Source organism: Gadus morhua, chromosome 12 (assembly GCF_902167405.1).
Source record: "Gadus morhua chromosome 12, gadMor3.0, whole genome shotgun sequence".
NCBI lineage: Eukaryota > Metazoa > Chordata > Actinopteri > Gadiformes > Gadidae > Gadus > Gadus morhua.
Genome location: NC_044059.1, coordinates 13,721,098 through 13,739,671, shown reverse-complemented (window position 1 = coordinate 13,739,671; position 18,574 = coordinate 13,721,098). Strand labels below are relative to the sequence as shown.

Genomic DNA, 18,574 nt, shown 5'->3' with positions numbered 1-18,574 from the left:
AAGTACTACAGTCAGATGTCTACTTAAGTAAAAGTACTGAAGTACTTGTTTTTAAAAGTACTTGAGTATCAAGAGTACAAGAGTATGTTTTCTAAATATTGCATTACTACTGCCACAGTGCTTACATTTATGTATAGAAACGTCCTGCATGGAGTTATGAAAAATGTTAAGAACTTGGAGAATGTAAAAGGAATTGAAAGTAAAATCAAGTAATTTTCATCTTTTTACCATGGCAATAGCACAATAGTATACAGTATAACAGTATACTCAAGAACATAAAAACAATTGCTCAGCTTACATAAATATGCAATATCAGAAAAGAAAATTCAGCTAACAATTCTATGTATGTGTGAGTTTCTCAGTTTTTTTATCAATCAAATCAACAATCGTCTCATCTAATTCTGACCATGGAGTTGGCTTTGGCGGAAAGCGAAGGTGATTGCTGATAGGCTGAAGGCTGTCCTAATCAGTTCGAGAGGGAATCACGTTTGAGAGGGAATCAACAAATTGAGGGTTTCCGTGATTTTTCTTTTCTCCTTTTATTTTTTATTTTTCAGAAGGAGTAACGGGTACTCACGGTCATGGATAGAAATGTAACGGAGTAAAGAGTAAAATATTTGCCTCTCAAATGTACTTGAGTAAAGTCATGAGTACTCCCAAAAAATGATACTTGAGTAAAGTACAGATCCCTCAAAATTGTACTTAAGTACTGTACTCAAGTAAATGTACTCCGTTACTGTCCGGCTCTGGTTAAACCAGCGAATAGCGCACCAGGGGGAAAAGCTAGCTTGGTGATTGGCTCCCGCAAAAACGTATCGGAAGCAGAAAGAATAGACCTCTGGGGCCGTGGGACTCTCTTAATCGACGCCACTTCGACCTGGGCGGGACTTTACGTCCTACGTCACTCGCTATGGGTTTGCATGTGTGCGCGTAGCCGTTTGTCTCAGGGATCTGTGCACGAACTCCCTTGCACTACAGATTACGAGCATCAGTGTCGTACGCGATGGAGGGTGGGTGACATTCCTACAGTCTGATGATAGGCTATATTTCTACAAATGACTTACTATTACTAGCGATTAACATGACGAAACAACACGAACTAAGCTAACATTAGACTATAGCCATACCAGATAACGCCATACCAGCTAACCCTAACTATTTCTATTAAACTCTGAACCATTTTGCAACAGGCAACTGTGTGTTGGTGCGTCTTATTGCTTCCCACGTCTGCGTCTGCGTCTGCATCTTTACCGCTCCTGGCTAATAGTTTCAGCTCTTGTACTGTATATCAGAAATGATCACCCTGTACCACACTGCTGACTTGTTGATGTTTTGTGAGCACTCACGCATTTCTCTAGGTATCTTAAGTTTCCTACTGGAGTCATCAAAACTTTGGACTTTGTTATTGTAAGAAATATTGTGTTGCAAGAACACTTTGTGTCTTACCCTTAGTGTTACCCTAACCTTAACCCCAGTAACATTTCTTCATCATAAACTACAAGTTACGCAAAATGGCATACAAACATCCAGTCCAATATGAAAGAAAAAAGCTAGCTTCTTTAAGGAATCAAACCCCTTATCCCCGCGTTAATGAGTTGTTCTCTGACCACTAACCCATCAGGTCTTAGTACATGCGATTCAAGAGTTAACCACTTGACAATCTTTAAACTTCGGTTGCCTAGAAATTGAAAAGACAGTGATGTGTGTACATTGTGCGAGTATCCGTCACTCGCGATGTGTGTGCAGTCCAAAATGAAAGAAAAAACCTTGCATCACTAGGGAATCGAACCCCCAATCATCAGTTGGTCGTTGGTAACTGTAAACAAAGAGATCGCATTTTGTTTAACTGCTAACTAACAAACGGGTTTATGCGTTCACTGAACAAAGATTATGGAAATAAAAGACCACTTTTCCATCAGAAAAACCATCAGAACCGTTATTACCAACCCATACACACTAAAGCCAAAACCTTTCTCACATGCACACCCATCGCGAGTGACGGCTATGCGCACACATGCACACCCATAGCGAGTGACGTAGGACGTAAAGTCCCGCCCAGGTCGAAGTGGCGTCGATTTAGAGAGTCCCCTGGGGCCGTATAATGTGCCGTGTTCCAATACCCGTACTGTCCGCACTTACTAGCCAAAATTTGAGTACACAGTACGTTCCAATTCAGATCCGGCGAAAATAAGTATACTTCAAGGACCCGGATGCCGTACTCAAAACGGGCTAATCGTGAAGTGTGGATCAAAGGACACTCCCCGTACTCAACGGCAGCCATCTTAGCTACGTAGCGGAAGAGGCGGAGCCAGGCAGAGCCAAAGTCGGCGCATTTTCCACATAGCCTGCATTAATAGAGTCATTTTGTAGTTTTTATAGTTTTTATAGCTGCTAGGCGTAAAGAGTTCACCGTTCAAAGCGAGATGTTTATTGCGGGGGAGGAGCCACGGCGGTACTCTGCACCACAGAGTACTCGATTTGGAACAGCACTCACATCTAAAAATTAGCGTACTCAAGTGAGTACGGATAGTGCAGATAGTGTACTTCCTTTAAGTATACTCATGGAAGTACGGGTATTGGAACACGGCCATGGACATAATAAAGGATGGACCACGGACTGGAAAATGGCCGCCCATTCATTCCCATACAAACTGCTCAGTGGCGCAGGGTAACATACAGGAGCGATTTGCTTCCGCGTTATGGGGCCAAGACACGTGGCCTAGTCCGTGACGTACCGGATGCAGAAATATAGAACTGATACCGTAATGCACCGCTTCTTTGTCTTTGGATCTTTTGAATAAATGGATCAATACATGATGAATCACAATGATCGCAAGCAGAGGACCGTGAGAGTTATTGAGCAGCAGATGAACCAGTCCAAAAATCGGACACGTTAACGGAGCACTGAACTAGGCCCTCTCGGATGCCATTTGTTTCACTACGACTCCTTTCAGCTGCACACCCCTCTTCCCCAGCGAGATAACGGCTAATAAAACGCTTGAGGTGGCGTTTTGGAAAGAAAAAACTTACATTTTTTTAGGACATGGCATGAAGGCAATTATGAGCCTTTGATTGATATCCAGACATTTTTTGCGGAGACACAATCCTGTTCCCCACTTGTATTGGAGTGGACGGCGATATCTACTTCTGGGCCACATGAAATGACGGACCCCCGTCCACAGCCAGCTTAAACAGCTGCAATACCAGGCTTGGCCTCTGAGCACTGGTGGATTGAGGAAGTATGCGCCGGTCCTGGGGGCCTGGGCCGTATTCACAAAGCATTCTAGCCTAAGATAAAAACTGGCCACACTCACACTGGCAGATTTGAGCACGGTGAGGTGCTAAAACGGCCACGGCCAGATGGCCTAGAGTGAGTGCACCCTGAGTGTGGCCAGTCTGGCCAGGCCGGGCCAATTTGGCCACTTGGGAGAGGTGTGCTGCTACGGCACGGGCCGCTACGGTACAGATGCTAATGAGCCGACACGCGCACACGCACGGCTACGCAACCTGAGCTGGATGACGTATAGTCAATGCGACGACCACGGACATAATAAAGGCGACGAGCCTTCTTTCCCATTAAATGGTAAACATCGCGTCAAGCGGTTCAACTGTTGGTGTGTTCTCTGTGTTGTTATCCATTGTTGTTATTAAAACTCTGACTGGCGGCAGAATTTATTATGGTCCATGCAGCGGACGCTTGGTGATGACGTGTTACGACGTGATGACATATGTCCAAGAGCCTTCCGTGGCCAGGCCACAGCTGCGACGGCCAACGGCCGCGGCCAGATGGCCTAGTGTGAGTGCAGGCCAGAGAACAATGGGGCCATTTGAGCACGTCTAGGTGTGAAAACGGCCACATGGCCACGGCCAGATGGCCTAGTGTGAGTGCACCCGTGTGCACTAATAAGGGTGCACTCACACTAGGCCATCTGGCCGTGGCCGTTGGCCGTTGGCCAGCATTAGAAGGCTCTGCCGACTAAAACATGAAGCAATTCAAGAAGAGGCATAGATAGAATCGTCTTGTGGTCAACTGTCATTTAATAGACATCTGACAGATTATGTCAAGGTTTTAAAATGATTATTATTATTATTAGCTGGTCTTGTTATAATACAGCTGGAATGGTGGATTTTTCTGATAAAGACTAGCTAGCCTTTTTGACAGACAACAGCAGAAACCAGGTTAAGTGTGCTCGTGCTGCCTTTTTGGTTTTGTCAAACAGGAGACGCCCACTCACCAATCAGAGGTTTGAGATTCCTGCAGGAAGCTTGCGCTCGATTTCACTAGCCCATTTGAGCCTGTTCATTAGTGTACAGCCTCCATCCTCTCATTGCTTGTGTAAAAAAAAAGTTGAATATTAGATTTGAGGACGAAATGATAGGGTGGGCTAAGGCAAGTTTTTGGTGGGCTTGAGCCCACCCAAAGAAGGTCTAGCTTCGCCACTGATGCTAACCGGGAGCTAGTTCTGATCTGCGCAGACTTCATACGCCATACTTGTTAGGGAGGCGGGAGTTGCTCGCAACCAAACCTAACGTGATTGTCATTTCAGGTGTTACATTTACATTTACATTTAGCAGACACTTTTATCCAAAGCGACTTACAATAAGTAAATTCGTCATAAGAAGTGCAACAATATATCGCTGTCGGTACAGTAAGGATGTTCACAGAACCAAGTGCAAGTACAACAATCGCTAGTCTAACCAATTCCTCGTGTTACAGCCATGATAGCAGCCACTGCAGTTGCTACACAGTTGAGTAGGCCTACTACAATACAATACAATACAATACAATACAATACAATACAATACAATACAGTGTACAATGGTGGCCAGGAGGGGGAGGGTGGCTATGCAGAGTCGAGGTGGACTCTGAACAGGTGAGTCTTGAGTCTTTTTCGGAAGATAGTGAGCGACTCTGCGGTCCTGAGAACGGCAGGGAGCTCGTTCCACCACTGAGGTCCCAAAAACGAGAAAAGTTGTGACTTTGCTGTAGTAGTAGTACTATAGTAGTACTCTGTGTAGTAGTAATCTATGTAGTAGTAGTACTATAGTAGTACTATGAATCCCAAACATTAGAACCTCCATTAAAACATCTACCTTGATTCTACAGCAGTCCTTAACCGTTTTTAATTTGGTCATTTGTCCGATTTCTTCATTGATTGATATCAATACGGTATATTTCCAGATCATGTTTTATTCACATAATAACTGGTCACATGAAACAGAGTGTCTACTCTATGTAGAGTGTTTTATTCACTCTACACAGAGTAGTAGTACTCTCTGTGTAGTAGTACTCTGTGATGTGGTATCATGTGATGCAGGCGGTCGCTGATCATTGAGTTCATTTAGTAATTAGTGCAGAACAGCCCATCGCTCCCAGAGTCTGCAGCCGTCACAGAGACCAGAAGACCAGGAACTCTGAACGTTCTGCAGCCGTCACAGAGACCAGAAGACCAGGAGCTCTGAGCGTTCTGCAGCCGTCACAGAGACCAGAAGACCAGGAACTCTGAACGTTCTGCAGCCTGCTGAAGGGAACCAGTCAACCAGTGAACCAGTGAACCAGAAGACCAGGAGCTCTGAGCGTTCTGCAGCCTGCTGAAGGGAACCAGTGAACCAGAGAACCAGGGAACCAGAAGACCAGGAGCTCTGAGCATTCTGCAGCCTGCTGAAGGGAACCAGTGAACCAGGGAACCAGTGATCCAGTGAACCAGTGATCCAGTGAACCAGTGATCCAGTGATCCAGTGAACCAGTGAACCAGTGGACCAGTGTCGTTGGGGTCCTCCACCATGGCTCTGGGGCGCGGCCCGGCCCTGTGTCTGCTGGTTGTCATGGAGATGTGTGCGGGGGGCCCCCCCAGGAGGGCGTCCTGCCCGTACCCCCCCTCCCAGTGGTGCAGCTCTCTGCAGGTCGCCCTCCAGTGCCAGGTGGGTCCCAGCTCAGCCTGCTGCCTTAACCTAGAACACCTCAGTTAACCATCTCTACCCTAAACTAACCATCTCTACCCAAACTAACCTAAACTAACCATCTCTAACACCTCAACTAACCATCTCTAACTCCAAAACTAACCATCTCTAACACCTCAACTAACCATCTCTAACAGAACACCTAATCTAACCTTCTCTACCATGTTGGTCTTGGTATCAGTTTGTGCTAACTCTTTAGTTATGCTCTGATCTGTTTGAGTTTGACATAATTTGACTTCTGATCGCTCAGGACTGCTGATGTTTTTTAATCAAAATATATTTGTACAAGGTGGCCCCAAACGATTTGTGGTAGACTCACGGCTCACCTGTTCAGAGCTCACCTGGACTCACCTGTTCAGAGTTCACCTGGACTCTGCGTAGCTTCCCCTTCCACCCCTCCATCTTATTGTATGTTGTGCGTCCTGGCACTTAATTTACGCACTTATTCTATGTTATACTTAGTTATAGTACTTAGTCGTGTGGCATCTTACCCTAGCTATCTGTGTTGTGTACAGAGAATGGGTTAACCTAGTGATGGTTAGTGCTTGGCACTCGGTCCTATGAACATCCTTACTGACAGAGATATATTGTTGATTCTCTTCTCCTGACTAATGTACTTATTGTGGGTCTCTCTGGGTCGAAGCGTCTGCTGAACACCCTGAAGGTAAAGGTCAGAGCAGAACTCCAAACAGGAATGTTTTAAATTGCTGCTGAAGGCGTTTCCTTGATCCCAGCTCCTCCTGGTCTGAGCTCCAATAGGAAGCAGCAGGCTCAGATTAAGGAGCCTCATGAGGAACATGTGACTTCAGTTTGGAGGGCTTGATCTGTGGACTGTTGAACCCTGAAGAACAACCTGGACAGGGTTCAGGGTTAGGGTCTTAACCAGGGGGGGTCCAGTCCTCTGGGGGGGGGGGGGGCAGTCCTCTAGGGGGGGGTCCAGTCCACTGGGGGGGGGGGGGGGGGGGGGGGTCCGGTCCTCTGGGAGGGTTGGTCCAGTCCTCTGGGGGGGGGGTCCGGTGCCCTGGGGGGGTTGGTCCTCTGGGGGGGTTGGTCCTCTGGGGGGGTCCAGTCCTCCGGGGGGGGGGGGGTCCGGTCCTCTGGGGGGGGGTCCGGTGGGGTCCAGTCCTCTGGGGGGGTTGGTCCTCTGGGGGGGTTGGTCCTCTGGGGGGGGGTTGGTCCTCTGGGGGGGGGGGTTGGTCCTCTGGGGGGGGGTTGGTCCTCTGGGGGGGTTGGTCCTCTGGGGGGGTCCGGTCCTCTGGGGGGGTCTTGTCCTCTGGGGGGGGGTTGGTCCAGTCCTCTGGGGGGGGGGGGGTTGGTCCTCTGGGGGGTCCGGTCCTCTGGGGGGGTGGTCCTCTGGGGGGGGGGGGTAGTCCCCTGGGGGGGGTTGGTCTCGTGGTGCTCAGGCCTGTGATCTCTCTCCAGGTCCAGAAGCAGTGCATGGAGCTGAGCGCCACGCGTCAGCGGCGCCCCCCGGTGGCGGTGGCGCTGTACTACGACAGTCTGTGTCCGGGCTCCCGTCTGTTCCTCACCCAGCAGCTGTTCCCCACCTGGACCCTTCTGCAGGACGTCATGGAGCTCACACTGGTCCCCTACGGAAACACTCAGGTACCCCGCTAGGACCCCGACCCCAACCCTGACCCTGACCCCTGACCCCGACCCCGACCCAACCCTGACCCCGACCCTGACCTTGACCCTGACCCTGACTCTGACCCCTGGACCTGGTGTAGGACCTGTTCCTTGTCTAGGGCCTGCACCTGGTCCTGGTCCTGGACCTGGTCTAGGGCCTGGAGCAGGACCTCCTAACCTCAGCTCCTCTCTGGGTTCCTCTGTGTCCCCAGGAGCTGCAGAACGCGACCGCGCCCTTCAGCTGTCAGCATGGAGAGGCAGAGTGCCAGAGCAACATGATGGAGGTCTACACCACCTCTTAACCTCCACCTCCTGGTGTAGCCTCCCTCTCTGGAGCCTCCTCCTCCTCCTCCTCTTCCTCCACCTCTTCCTCCTCCACCTCCTCCTCCTCCTCCTCCTCCTGGTGTAGCCTCCCTCTCTGGAGCCTCCTCCTCCTCCACCTCTTCCTCCTCCACCTCCTCCTGCTCCTCCTCCTCCTCCTCCTCCTCCTCCTCCTCCGCCTCCTCCTCCACCTCCTCCTCCTCCTGGTGTAGCCTCCCTCTCTTGAGCCATGAACCTTCAAAACATTCAAAACAAAGGTCCTCTCCACTACTTCCTACCTCTACTTCCCTTCCAATACTTCCTGTCCCTTGCTTCCTCTCCACTACTTCCTGTCCCCTGCTTCCTGTCTCTGGGGGAAACCCGAGTGGCAGGAAGTGACGTCAGTGTTTCCTCAGGCTTGCATCCTCCACCTGGCCGGCCCCGCCTCCCTCCAGATCATCCACTGCATGGAGGCCGCCGCCCACATCCTCCAGGCCGCCCGACCGGTGAGTCACGCCCTCACCCTCTCACCCACCCTCAGCCTCTCACCCACCCTCAGCCTCTCACCCACCCTCAGCCTCTCACCCACCCCACCCTCTCACTCTCCCTCACCCTCTCACTCACTCTCCCTCACCCTCCCACTCACTCACCCTCACCCTCTCACTCACCCTCTCACTCAGTCTCACTCTCACCCTCTCACCTACCCTCAGCCTCTCACTCTCACCCACCCTCACCCTCTCACCCACCCTCACCCACCCTCAGCCTCTCACCCACCCTCAGCCTCTCACCCACCCTCAGCCTCTCACTCTCACCCTCTCACTCTCCCTCACCCTCTCACTCACTCTCCCTCACCCTCTCACTCACCCTCTCCCCCACCCTCACCCTTACCCTCTCACTCTCCCTCGACCTCTCTCACCCTCTCCCTCACCCTCTCACTCACCTCACCCTCTCACTCACCCTCTCCCCCACCCTCACCCTTACCCTCTCTCACCCTCTCACTCACCCTCACCCTGTCACTCCCCTCACTCGTTCATCAAAGATTTTGGTATTTTGTGAATCTTTAAAGCTATATCACCTATAGCTGGGGCCCAGCTCAGAGTACACTTCCTGTCTGCTGATGACCTCTTCCTGTCTGCTGATGACCACTTCCTGTCCGCAGTGCGTGGAGCTGTACGCCCCGGTGCTGCGCTGGGCGGCGGTGGAGGTCTGCACGGCGGGGGGGCGGGGGGGCCAGCTGATGAGGACCCACGCCGCCCGGACCCGGGCCCTGAAGCCCCCCCACGTCCCCTGGGTCACCTTCAACGGGGTGAGCCTCCTCTAGGGGGGTCCAGGACCTGGACCGGGACCTGGTCTAGGACCGGGACCAGGACCTGGACCTGCTCTAGGACCGGGACCGGGACCTGGACTAGGTCCCGGTCCTGGTCTAGGACCTGGTCTAGGACCTGGACTAGGAACTGGACTAGGACCTGGTCTAGGACCTGGACCGGGTGTAGGACCTGGTCTAGGACCTGGATCTGGGTTGACATGTGTGTGTTGACAGGAGCTGAGGGAGGAGGTCCAGGACCGGGCCCTGGGGTCGCTGTTCCACCTGGTGTGTGACCTCTACAAGGTGAGTGCTCCTCCCCTCTCCTCCCCCACCCCTCCCCTCTCCTCCCTGCTCCTCCCTGCTCCTCCCCCCTCCCTCCCCTGAGGGTGTGATGGTTCTTAATGCCTCGTCCTGATTGGCTGCTGTTGTTTCCAGGGAGGGAAGCCGCCGGCGTGCACCGGAGCGCCGGTCAGACTGGACCGGAGTCTCTGCTGAACCCGCCAAACGTTAGCATGTAGCAGAGCTATCTGACAGAGCTACCATTAGCATGTAGAGCTAACAGAGCTATCTAACAGAGCTAACATTATTATGTAGCGCTAACAGAGCTATCTAACAGGGCTAACATTAGCATGGAGCACTAACAGAGCTATCTAACAGAGCTAACATTATTATGTAGCGCTAACAGAGCTATCTAACAGGACTAACATTACCATGGAGCACTAACAAAGCTATCTAACAGAGCTAACATTAGCAAGTAGCGCTAACTGAGCTAGCTGACAGAGCTCAATGCCTGAATAAAACTAATGTTAGAATGACCATTCAATCTTTTAACTGCTAAATGTACTTTTGTGTTACCATATGATGTAATCCCGCTTTATGTCAAGAACAGTTTTAATACAATTTTATCGATAGTACGTTTTGAACAGTCCAAACCTTTTACTGGTTAATAGTTTGAGTTTACAATAACTAAATATCAGTTATTGATCCCTGGATCACAAGTCATGTTCGCATTTCAGGGATGATTTTCATTCTTTGTAGAAGCTAAGCAATACTTAAAATTTGTGCCAACCTATCAATAAATATTAAAACATTTTCCATTTCAAAGGTTGATTTTTTGAGTTTGTCAATAAGTTGCTCGACTGTTCATATTGTTCCTCCTTCTTCTAACAAATGTACTTATTTTAAGTTGCTTTAGATAAAAGCGTTTGCTAAACGCCCTGAAGGTAAACAAATGTAAATGACTGCAAATAGTCGTGGAAGGAATTGTACACTAAAACCTGACAGTAACTTTCTCTGAATATCAACGCAGAAGCTCAAGTGTCAGATGTTGAATTTCTATTGAATTTATTTTCCACTTCAAACACTCTGAACTCCCACTATTGTTATGGTTCAACATCATGAAGCAAAAGGCAGTTGATGTAAGTCTCCACAGACACAGGGTGGGGTACATGGTTGGACCCTCAGGCTCCACAGACACAGGGTGGGGTACATGGGTACATGGTTGGACCCTCAGGCTCCACAGACACCGGGTGGGGTACATGGTTGGACCCTCAGGCTCCACAGACACAGGGTGGGGTACATGGTTGGACCCTCAGGCTTCACAGACACAGGGTGGGGTACATGGTTGGACCCTCAGGCTCCACAGCTTCATACGTTTACAGCAGCGATTCCCAACCAGCGGGCCCCGGGCCCCGGGACGGAGCCGGGCCCCGGGGACCGGAGCCGGTTCCCGGCCCCGCTAGAACCCGAAATATGAAATAATTACAGAAAAGCTTAAGAAAAAACTGCACTACTTTTGTGTTTAAGGTAGTCTCAGGTGACTTTTCTTGTGCTTCTCTTATAAATTGTATTATTTTATATCATTAAAATGTTGAAGGGAGCCTGAGACTCAAGCATTTCATTGCTGTTGCTTTCATTTGTTTTGAATATGACAATTTTTTATATGATTATGCCGGTCCTTGGAAGACAAAGGTTGGGAACCCCTGCTTTACAGTACTTTGTCTCTTCGCTCAGAATAAATATTGTTTAGAACCAATGGAGGACGGGACACGAGATCAGCATGGAGATCTAATTGGACGTGGTAGTATTTACCCAGTGTTAGCACACCGCAAGCTAATGCTAATTATAATTAGCACTTCGCAAACTGATGCTAACCCTGTTTTTGCAGATCACAAGCTTACGGTTACCTTGTATTGTCACAGCAGCTGTTAATGCTAACCCAGTATAAGAACACCACAATCAAATGCTAACCCTTTATTAGCACAGCACAAGCTAATCCCAATCTGGGTCATCCCTATGTTCCCCAGGTCCTACGTTCCCCGTGTGCAAAGGGTTAGGGTCAGGTTTAGGGTTATGGTTATGGTTAGGGTTAGGGTGAGGGTTAACCCTAAACCTAACCCTAACCATAACCAATCGGAGGAGAGCCATTCTAACCAATCACAGGCGAATCAGAGGCGAAAAAGGCGGTACTTGCCACTACCATCCTACGAAAAAAAGATTTGCTTACCTATGTTCACCAGTCACATACAAAGCGGGGCACATGGTACCCGGGAACATAGGTACGCTCCCTCTCAATCCTGTATCACTACAGCACACGCCAATGCTAACCCTGTATTAGCACAGCATAATCAAATGCCAATCAAGAATCAGCACAGAACAAGCTAATGCTGACCCAGCAGAAGCTAATGCTAACCCTGTATCAGCGGAACACATAGCCACCCTGTACCAGAAGCTAATGCTAACCCTGTATCAGAAGCTAATGCTAACCCTGTATCCGAAGCTAATGCTAACCCTGCATCAGCGGAACACAGCCACCCTGTATCAGAAGCTAATGCTAACCCTGTATCAGCGGAACACATAGCCACCCTGTATCAGAAGCTAATGCTAACCCTGTATCTGAAGCTTATGCTAATGCAAATAACTATTAGGAGTGAGAAATAGGAATAAGAACAACTGATTAAACATTTGGAGACGGACCGAGGGCTGGAACTCCCTAACGGCGTTCTTATCAACCGTCATGTGGTTAGGTTTAGGGCTGTGCAAAGTGACTTACTGCAAGTGTTATTTAATTTTAAGTGAGTGGAACTAAAAACAAAAAAGATTTCTGTTAGGATTGTTAACATTCTGTGGGCAAAACCTTTCAAAATCAAAGTAAAAAAAAAAAGAGAACATGCGTCAATTTGTATTAATCGCGTAAAATAAGATTGCGGTAACGTGTAATGAACATGTTAAATTGCCAAGCCCTAATTAGAACACCTTGTGGACAGAAAACCTCCACCAAGCGGGTCTAACTTTGCTACCAGGAGGCTACAAGTTACAAAAGAGTAAAATACAGTTTAAAATATGGAAGTCAGACAGAGAGCGGTTGATCTGGTTGGATATAAAGTTGATGAGTATTTGTAAATACGCGTTTCCGTAGGTGAACCTGCGGAAGGATCATTAACGTTTTGCGTGGAGCCGTACCCCACACGGTCGCTCAACGAAATCAACCCCCTTACCCGAGGGTCGAGAAAAGGTCAAAAAAAAATCGCGTCAAAAAGTCATTTTTAAAAGGTTGTCGGTACGAGGCTAGCTGGTTGGTTAACGTAGGGCCTAGTCGACCGCCGAGCCAACCCCTACCTCGGTGTTCTGGTTCACTTGAATACCTACTGGCAGCATATGACATCAGCAGCTAGTGACATCATCCCCAAGGGACCGGGGGGGGGGGGGGGGGTTCCCCTCTGACCCCATCTTAAAAACAACCGGTACCACAACCTCTTCCTCTATTGATTCAAGAAGGGTGCAAGGTGGCCTCACAGAGCACCACTCATTGAGAGGACACCGTGCACCGCAGTCTGTGTGGATCGATGTTCAACCTTCAGTCCTCAAACCTTCTCAGCCCCCGCCGGCCCCCGAGGTCCGGGGCCGCCCCCCCACAAGGCCTCATCACGGGGTGAGGCTGACGGCTGTGGACGCTGCGGACGCTGTGGGCGCTGGGAGGACCAGCACCCCGGGGGGGGTCACTGACCGTCTCCACGCTCACTTGAGACCTTGCCAATAACTCGTACTAATAATAAATAATACTATTATTAACAGTCTGATTCTGCGTTTCAGCATTTACTTCTGCCGTATCATCCGGTGTGGTGTAAAAAAATAATACAAATAAAAATGATTTGAGGTGGGAGGGTTTGAATCTGGTTACAGTAGTCTGCTTTGGTCTTCAAACTGGACTCCCCTGGACCGGACTCCCCTGGACTGGACTCCCCTGGACCGGACTCCCCTGGACCGGACTCCTCTGGACCGTACTCCCCTGGACCGGACTCCTCTGGACCGGACTCCCCTGGACCGGACTCCCCTGGACCGGACTCCCCTGGACCATACTCCCCTGGACCGGACTCCTCTGGACCGGACTCCCCTGGACCGGACTCCCCTGGACCGGACTCCCCTGGACCGGACTCCCCTGGACTGGACTCCCCTGGGCTGGGTGCCAGATGCTGGTGGTCTCCGGGGCGGATCGCTGGTCCTGTTGGAGCGCTGCTATGGAGACCCCTGGTGGACGGGGGGACCCCCTGCAGGGGCCGACCCGAACACTCAGGCAGTCAGGGTCAGGGGTCAGGGGTCAGGGGTCGTGGCTACGCTAGACGTTGAGTCTCCTGACCTGAGGTTTGAGGTCACCTGATTGGCCCTTTGCTCGCTCTTAACTTCTGAACTCATCTCCGCTGCAGAAAGCGGCGCTTGAAATACAATAAATGGATTGTTGAGGAAATAAAATCACATCAAACAAATGTTCATGGACCGTGTGGGCCCCTAGGGGGCGCTGGGGGGCGCTGGGGGGCACGGGGCTGGGGGGGGGCACTAGGGGGCGCTGGGGGGGGAGGCGCTAGGGGGCGCTGGGGGGCCGCACCGGATGGGTGGAAGGCAGCGTTTGTCCGGTACCTTCCAAGGGTCAAGGGTCAGGGTTAGGGTCAGGGGGAGAGAGGAGAGCCTCCAGTCTAAAGGGTCTCTGCTGATCACAGTCTTTATTGGAGAACGAAAACACGATCAGCTGCACCTCTCGTTCCCACGGTAACCCCTGGAGGCGCCAGGCCGTCGTCAGGGGTTACGTGTCCTCCTCCTGTCCCTCCTCCTCCTTCCCTCCCTCCTTCTCCTCCTCCTCCTCCTCTTCCTCCTCCTTCTCCTCCTCCTCCTCCTCCAGAGTCAGTTCAAACTGGAACTTGTCTCCGGCAGGAGGCGCAGCAGGAGGAGCGTCCGGCCCCGGGGCCCCTGGGGGTGCCCCTGGGGGGGCGCGGCCCTGGGGGGGGCTCCCGGGCATCATGCTGTGGTAGTACTCCCGGTTGTCCTCCAGGGCGTCCAGCAGCTCCTGGGCGTCGGGGTGGACCAGGTCGGCCCAGGCCTCCCACAGAGGGTGGACCACGTAGTCGATGAAGCCCACCTGGGGCAACACAGGGTCAGGGGTCAGGATCAGGAGCTAGGGTCAGGGTTCAGGAGTTAGGGTCAGGAGCTAGGGTCAGGGTTCAGGGTCAGGAGCTAGGGTCAGGGTCTAGGGTCAGGGTCAGGGTTAGGGTCAGGGTTAGGGTCTAGGGTCAGGGTTAGGGTCAGGGTTAGGGTCAGGGTCAGGGTCTAGGGTCAGAGTCAGGGTTAGGGTAAGCTCATTACCTGAGAGGTGTAGGTTACCGTTATCTGTAGATCATTCATGTAAATAGTGTTACACATATTGAGATAATGAAAGGTATAGAGAGTAGATAATGAAGGTTAGATATATTTAGATATGTAAATGAGGATGATAAAGCTCTGTATGTACGTGTAGAAGGTCCATGTATCCATGAGGTTCTACAGACCTGGCTCTTCTCCACCGAGGCGTTGTTTTTGTCACACATGGGGCTGATCTCCAAGCCCTCGTCCCGCTCTCGGTCGCCCTGGGTGAAGAACTCCTCCATGATGCGGTCCGTCCAGCGCCGGTACAGAGGCAGCGGCTTGGTCGGGTTGCTCAGGTCAGCGCAGTGCACCATGTTCTGGAGGACCTGCAACGAGAACCTACATGAGGTTCTGGAGGAACTACAACGAGAACCTACAACGAGAACCTACATGAGGTTCTGGAGAACCTACAACGAGAACCTACAAGAGGTTCTGGAGAACCTACAACAAGAACCTACATGAGGTTCTGGAGGACCTACAACAAGAACCTACAACAAGAACCTACAACAAGAACCTACATGAGGTTCTGGAGAACCTACAACAAGAACCTACATGAGGTTCTGGAGGACCTACAACAAGAACCTACAACAAGAACCTACAACAAGAACCTACATGAGGTTCTGGAGAACCTACAACAAGAACCTACATGAGGTTCTGGAGGACCTACAACAAGAACCTACAACAAGAACCTACAACAAGAACCTACAACAAGAACCTACATGAGGTTCTGGAGAACCTACAACAAGAACCTACATGAGGTTCTGGAGGACCTACAACAAGAACCTCCATGAGGTTCTCAGGACCTACAGAACCTGCACAATGTTCTGGAGAATCTACAACATGACCATGATACATGACGTCATGCAGAGGTTAGGAGAACCTCCTCTTCTCCAGGTAGCATTAGCCCGGCACAGAGGCTCATCGCTCAGTGCAGGTCATTAGACACCGGCTCCCCTAGAAGGCCGGACCGCTCCACTGCTACCCCCGGGGAGCCCGGTGGCTAAAGGCTACAGGCTAACCCACCGCTCCAGGCTCACCTGGACCGCTCCACTCCTACCCCCGGGGAGCCCGGTGGCTAAAGGCTACAGGCTAACCAGGCTCACCTGGACCGCTCCACTGCTAGCCTCGGGGAGCCCGGGGGCTAAAGGCTACAGGCTAACCCGCCGCTCCAGGCTCACCTGGATGCGGTCCGAGTAGTTGTCCAGCAGCAGGACCCCCTGGCTGGTCACCTTCTTGGTCTCCACCATGGTCTTCATGTCCGCAAGGGAGTTCATGTGTTTGGACATGTCTGTTGCCAGCACCTGGTCACCGTGGAAACAAGCAGAGACACCAACAACGGGTCACGTCTCAGTCCCTCAGGTCCCGGGCCGCCCTGGGTCAGTCCACCGTCCTCAGAGAGGAGGTGGACTGGACCGCTGTAAAAGTGACTGTAGTGTAACACTGTAGTGTAACACTGCAGGGTAACACCGCAGTGTAACACAAGTGTAACACTACAGTGTAACACTAGTGTAACACTAGTGTTACACTAGTGTAACACCGCAGTGTAACGGCTCCAGCACCCAGCCTCACCATGTCGATGACCATCTTGCGCAGCGAGTGGCGCTGCTTGCTGCCGAGGTTCTGGAAGATGTCACAGTTGTGCTCCTGCAGCAGCTTGAAGCCCACGGCCAGGTGGTGGTTCTCCAGCACCGACGAGTCGTTGTACATGAGGGCCAGCTCCGAGCCTGCAGGAGGACAGGCTGTGGTCTGGTATCAGAGGGACCATGGCAGGGGGGTTACCTGGTCTAAGACCTACTGGTTAGTGTTACCAGAGACTAAGACCCACTGGTTAGTGTTACCAGAGACTAAGACCTACTGGTTAGTGTTACCAGAGACTAAGACCTACTGGTTAGTGTTACCAGAGACTAAGACCTACTGGTTAGTGTTACCAAAGACTAAGACCCACTGGTTAGTGTTACATGGTCTAAGACCTACTGGTAAGTGTTACCACAGACTAAGACCCACTGGTTAGTGTTACCACAGACTAAGACCCACTGGTTAGTGTTACCACAGACTAAGACCTACTGGTTAGTGTTACCAGAGACTAAGACCCACTGGTTAGTGTTACATGGACTAAGACCTACTGGTTAGTGTTACATGGTCTAAGACCTACTGGTTAGTGTTACCAGAGACTAAGACCGACTGGTTAGTGTTACCACAGACTAAGACCTACTGGTTAGTGTTACCACAGACTAACACCTACTGGCTAGTGTTACATGGACTAAGACCTACTGGTTAGTGTTACCACAGACTAAGACCTACTGGTTAGTGTTACCAGAGACTAAGACCTACTGGTTAGTGTTACCAGAGACTAAGACCTACTGGTGTTGACCATGAACTGGTTGGTGAGTCCTGGGTGATCCACGTCGTGGATGGCACTGGCGAACAGCACGGCCATGATCTCCAGGCTGCTGAAGACCTCCTGGTGGGAGACATTAACAATGACATTACATTTACGTTACAATAACATTACATCACAATAACATCACATTTACATTACAATAACATTACATTACAGTACAATCAGGGCATTTTGCTGACGCTTCTATCCAAAGCGACATTCACCCATTCATTCACACATTCACACCCGGACGGTGAGTCAGCCACGCAGGGCGACAGCCAGCTGGCAGGAGCAGACAGGGGGAGGCGTCAGGGACACCTCACAGCAGCAGGCGGGTGGAGGGCACCACCCACCTCCAGAGCGGGGGTGGAGAGCAGCAGGCGGGTGGAGGGCACCACCCACCTCCAGAGCGGGGGTGGAGAGCAGCAGGTGGGTGGAGGGCACCACTCACCTCCAGGGTGGGGGTGGAGAGCAGCAGGCGGGTGGAGGGCACCACTCACCTCCAGGGCGGGGGTGGAGAGCAGCACGTGGGTGGAGTGCACCACGTCGGCGGCGTGCAGGCTGTTGTGGTAGGCCACGTCGTGGTGGTAGTGGTCCTCCAGGGTCAGCATGAAGCTGAGGAAGGTGTCGGCTGGGATCCTGAAGGACTGCAGGAGGCCTCGCTCCTAACAGGGAGCAGAGGGTTAACCCTGACTCATACTAACCTTAACTAATACTAACACTAACTAATACTAAACTTAACTAATACTAACCTTAACTAATATTAACCTTAACTTATACTAACCGTAACTAACCTAACATTAACTAATACTAACCTTAACTTATACTAACCGTAACTAACCTAACATTAACTAATACTAACCTTAACTTATACTAACCGTAACTAACCTAACATTAACTAATACTAACCTTAACTATGACTAACTAATACTAACCTTAACCATCCCTAACCATAACTAATACTAAACTTAACTAACACTAACTAATACTAACCGTAACTAAAACTAACTAATGCTAATCTTAACTAACCCTAACCCTTACTTCAGGAGGCCTCGTTTCTAACAGGGGATCAGAGGGGTTAACCGTTACTAACACTAACCTTAACTAACCCTAACACTAATTAATACTTGCCTTAACTAATACTGACCTTAACTAATACTAACCTTAACTAACCCTAACACTTATTAATACTAACCTTAATTAATACTAACCTTAACTAACCCTAACTAATGCTAACCTTAACTAACGCTAACACTCACTATTTCAAACCTTAACTAACCCTAACTAATACCAACCATAACTAACAGCGTCCCTTACTAATACTGACC

General features: G+C 50.5%; 2 protein-coding genes across 2 annotated transcripts in view; one reads left to right on the top strand and one right to left on the bottom strand.

The window, feature by feature from the left end:
* Positions 1 to 4,959: 4,959 nt before the first annotated feature.
* Positions 4,960 to 10,285, top strand: LOC115555347 (gamma-interferon-inducible lysosomal thiol reductase). Its single transcript, XM_030372160.1, has 7 exons — positions 4,960 to 5,922; positions 7,384 to 7,566; positions 7,800 to 7,871; positions 8,304 to 8,393; positions 9,047 to 9,193; positions 9,428 to 9,496; positions 9,629 to 10,285. Exons 1-7 carry the CDS (start codon positions 5,785 to 5,787, stop codon positions 9,686 to 9,688), a joined length of 759 nt encoding a protein of 252 aa, XP_030228020.1. The 5' UTR covers positions 4,960 to 5,784; the 3' UTR covers positions 9,689 to 10,285.
* Positions 10,286 to 10,520: 235 nt separating this feature from the next.
* The window catches only part of LOC115555341 (cAMP-specific 3',5'-cyclic phosphodiesterase 4C), a 25,625-nt gene continuing 17,571 nt past the window's right edge, over positions 10,521 to 18,574 (bottom strand). The window contains exons 10-15 of the mRNA XM_030372154.1: positions 17,747 to 17,911; positions 17,228 to 17,327; positions 16,436 to 16,590; positions 16,045 to 16,167; positions 15,010 to 15,192; positions 10,521 to 14,603 (exon numbers count right to left, since the gene is read on the bottom strand). Of these exons, the coding sequence (XP_030228014.1) occupies positions 14,271 to 14,603; positions 15,010 to 15,192; positions 16,045 to 16,167; positions 16,436 to 16,590; positions 17,228 to 17,327; positions 17,747 to 17,911 (1,059 nt within the window). The 3' untranslated portion in view covers positions 10,521 to 14,270. The remainder of the gene's footprint in view (positions 14,604 to 15,009; positions 15,193 to 16,044; positions 16,168 to 16,435; positions 16,591 to 17,227; positions 17,328 to 17,746; positions 17,912 to 18,574) is intronic.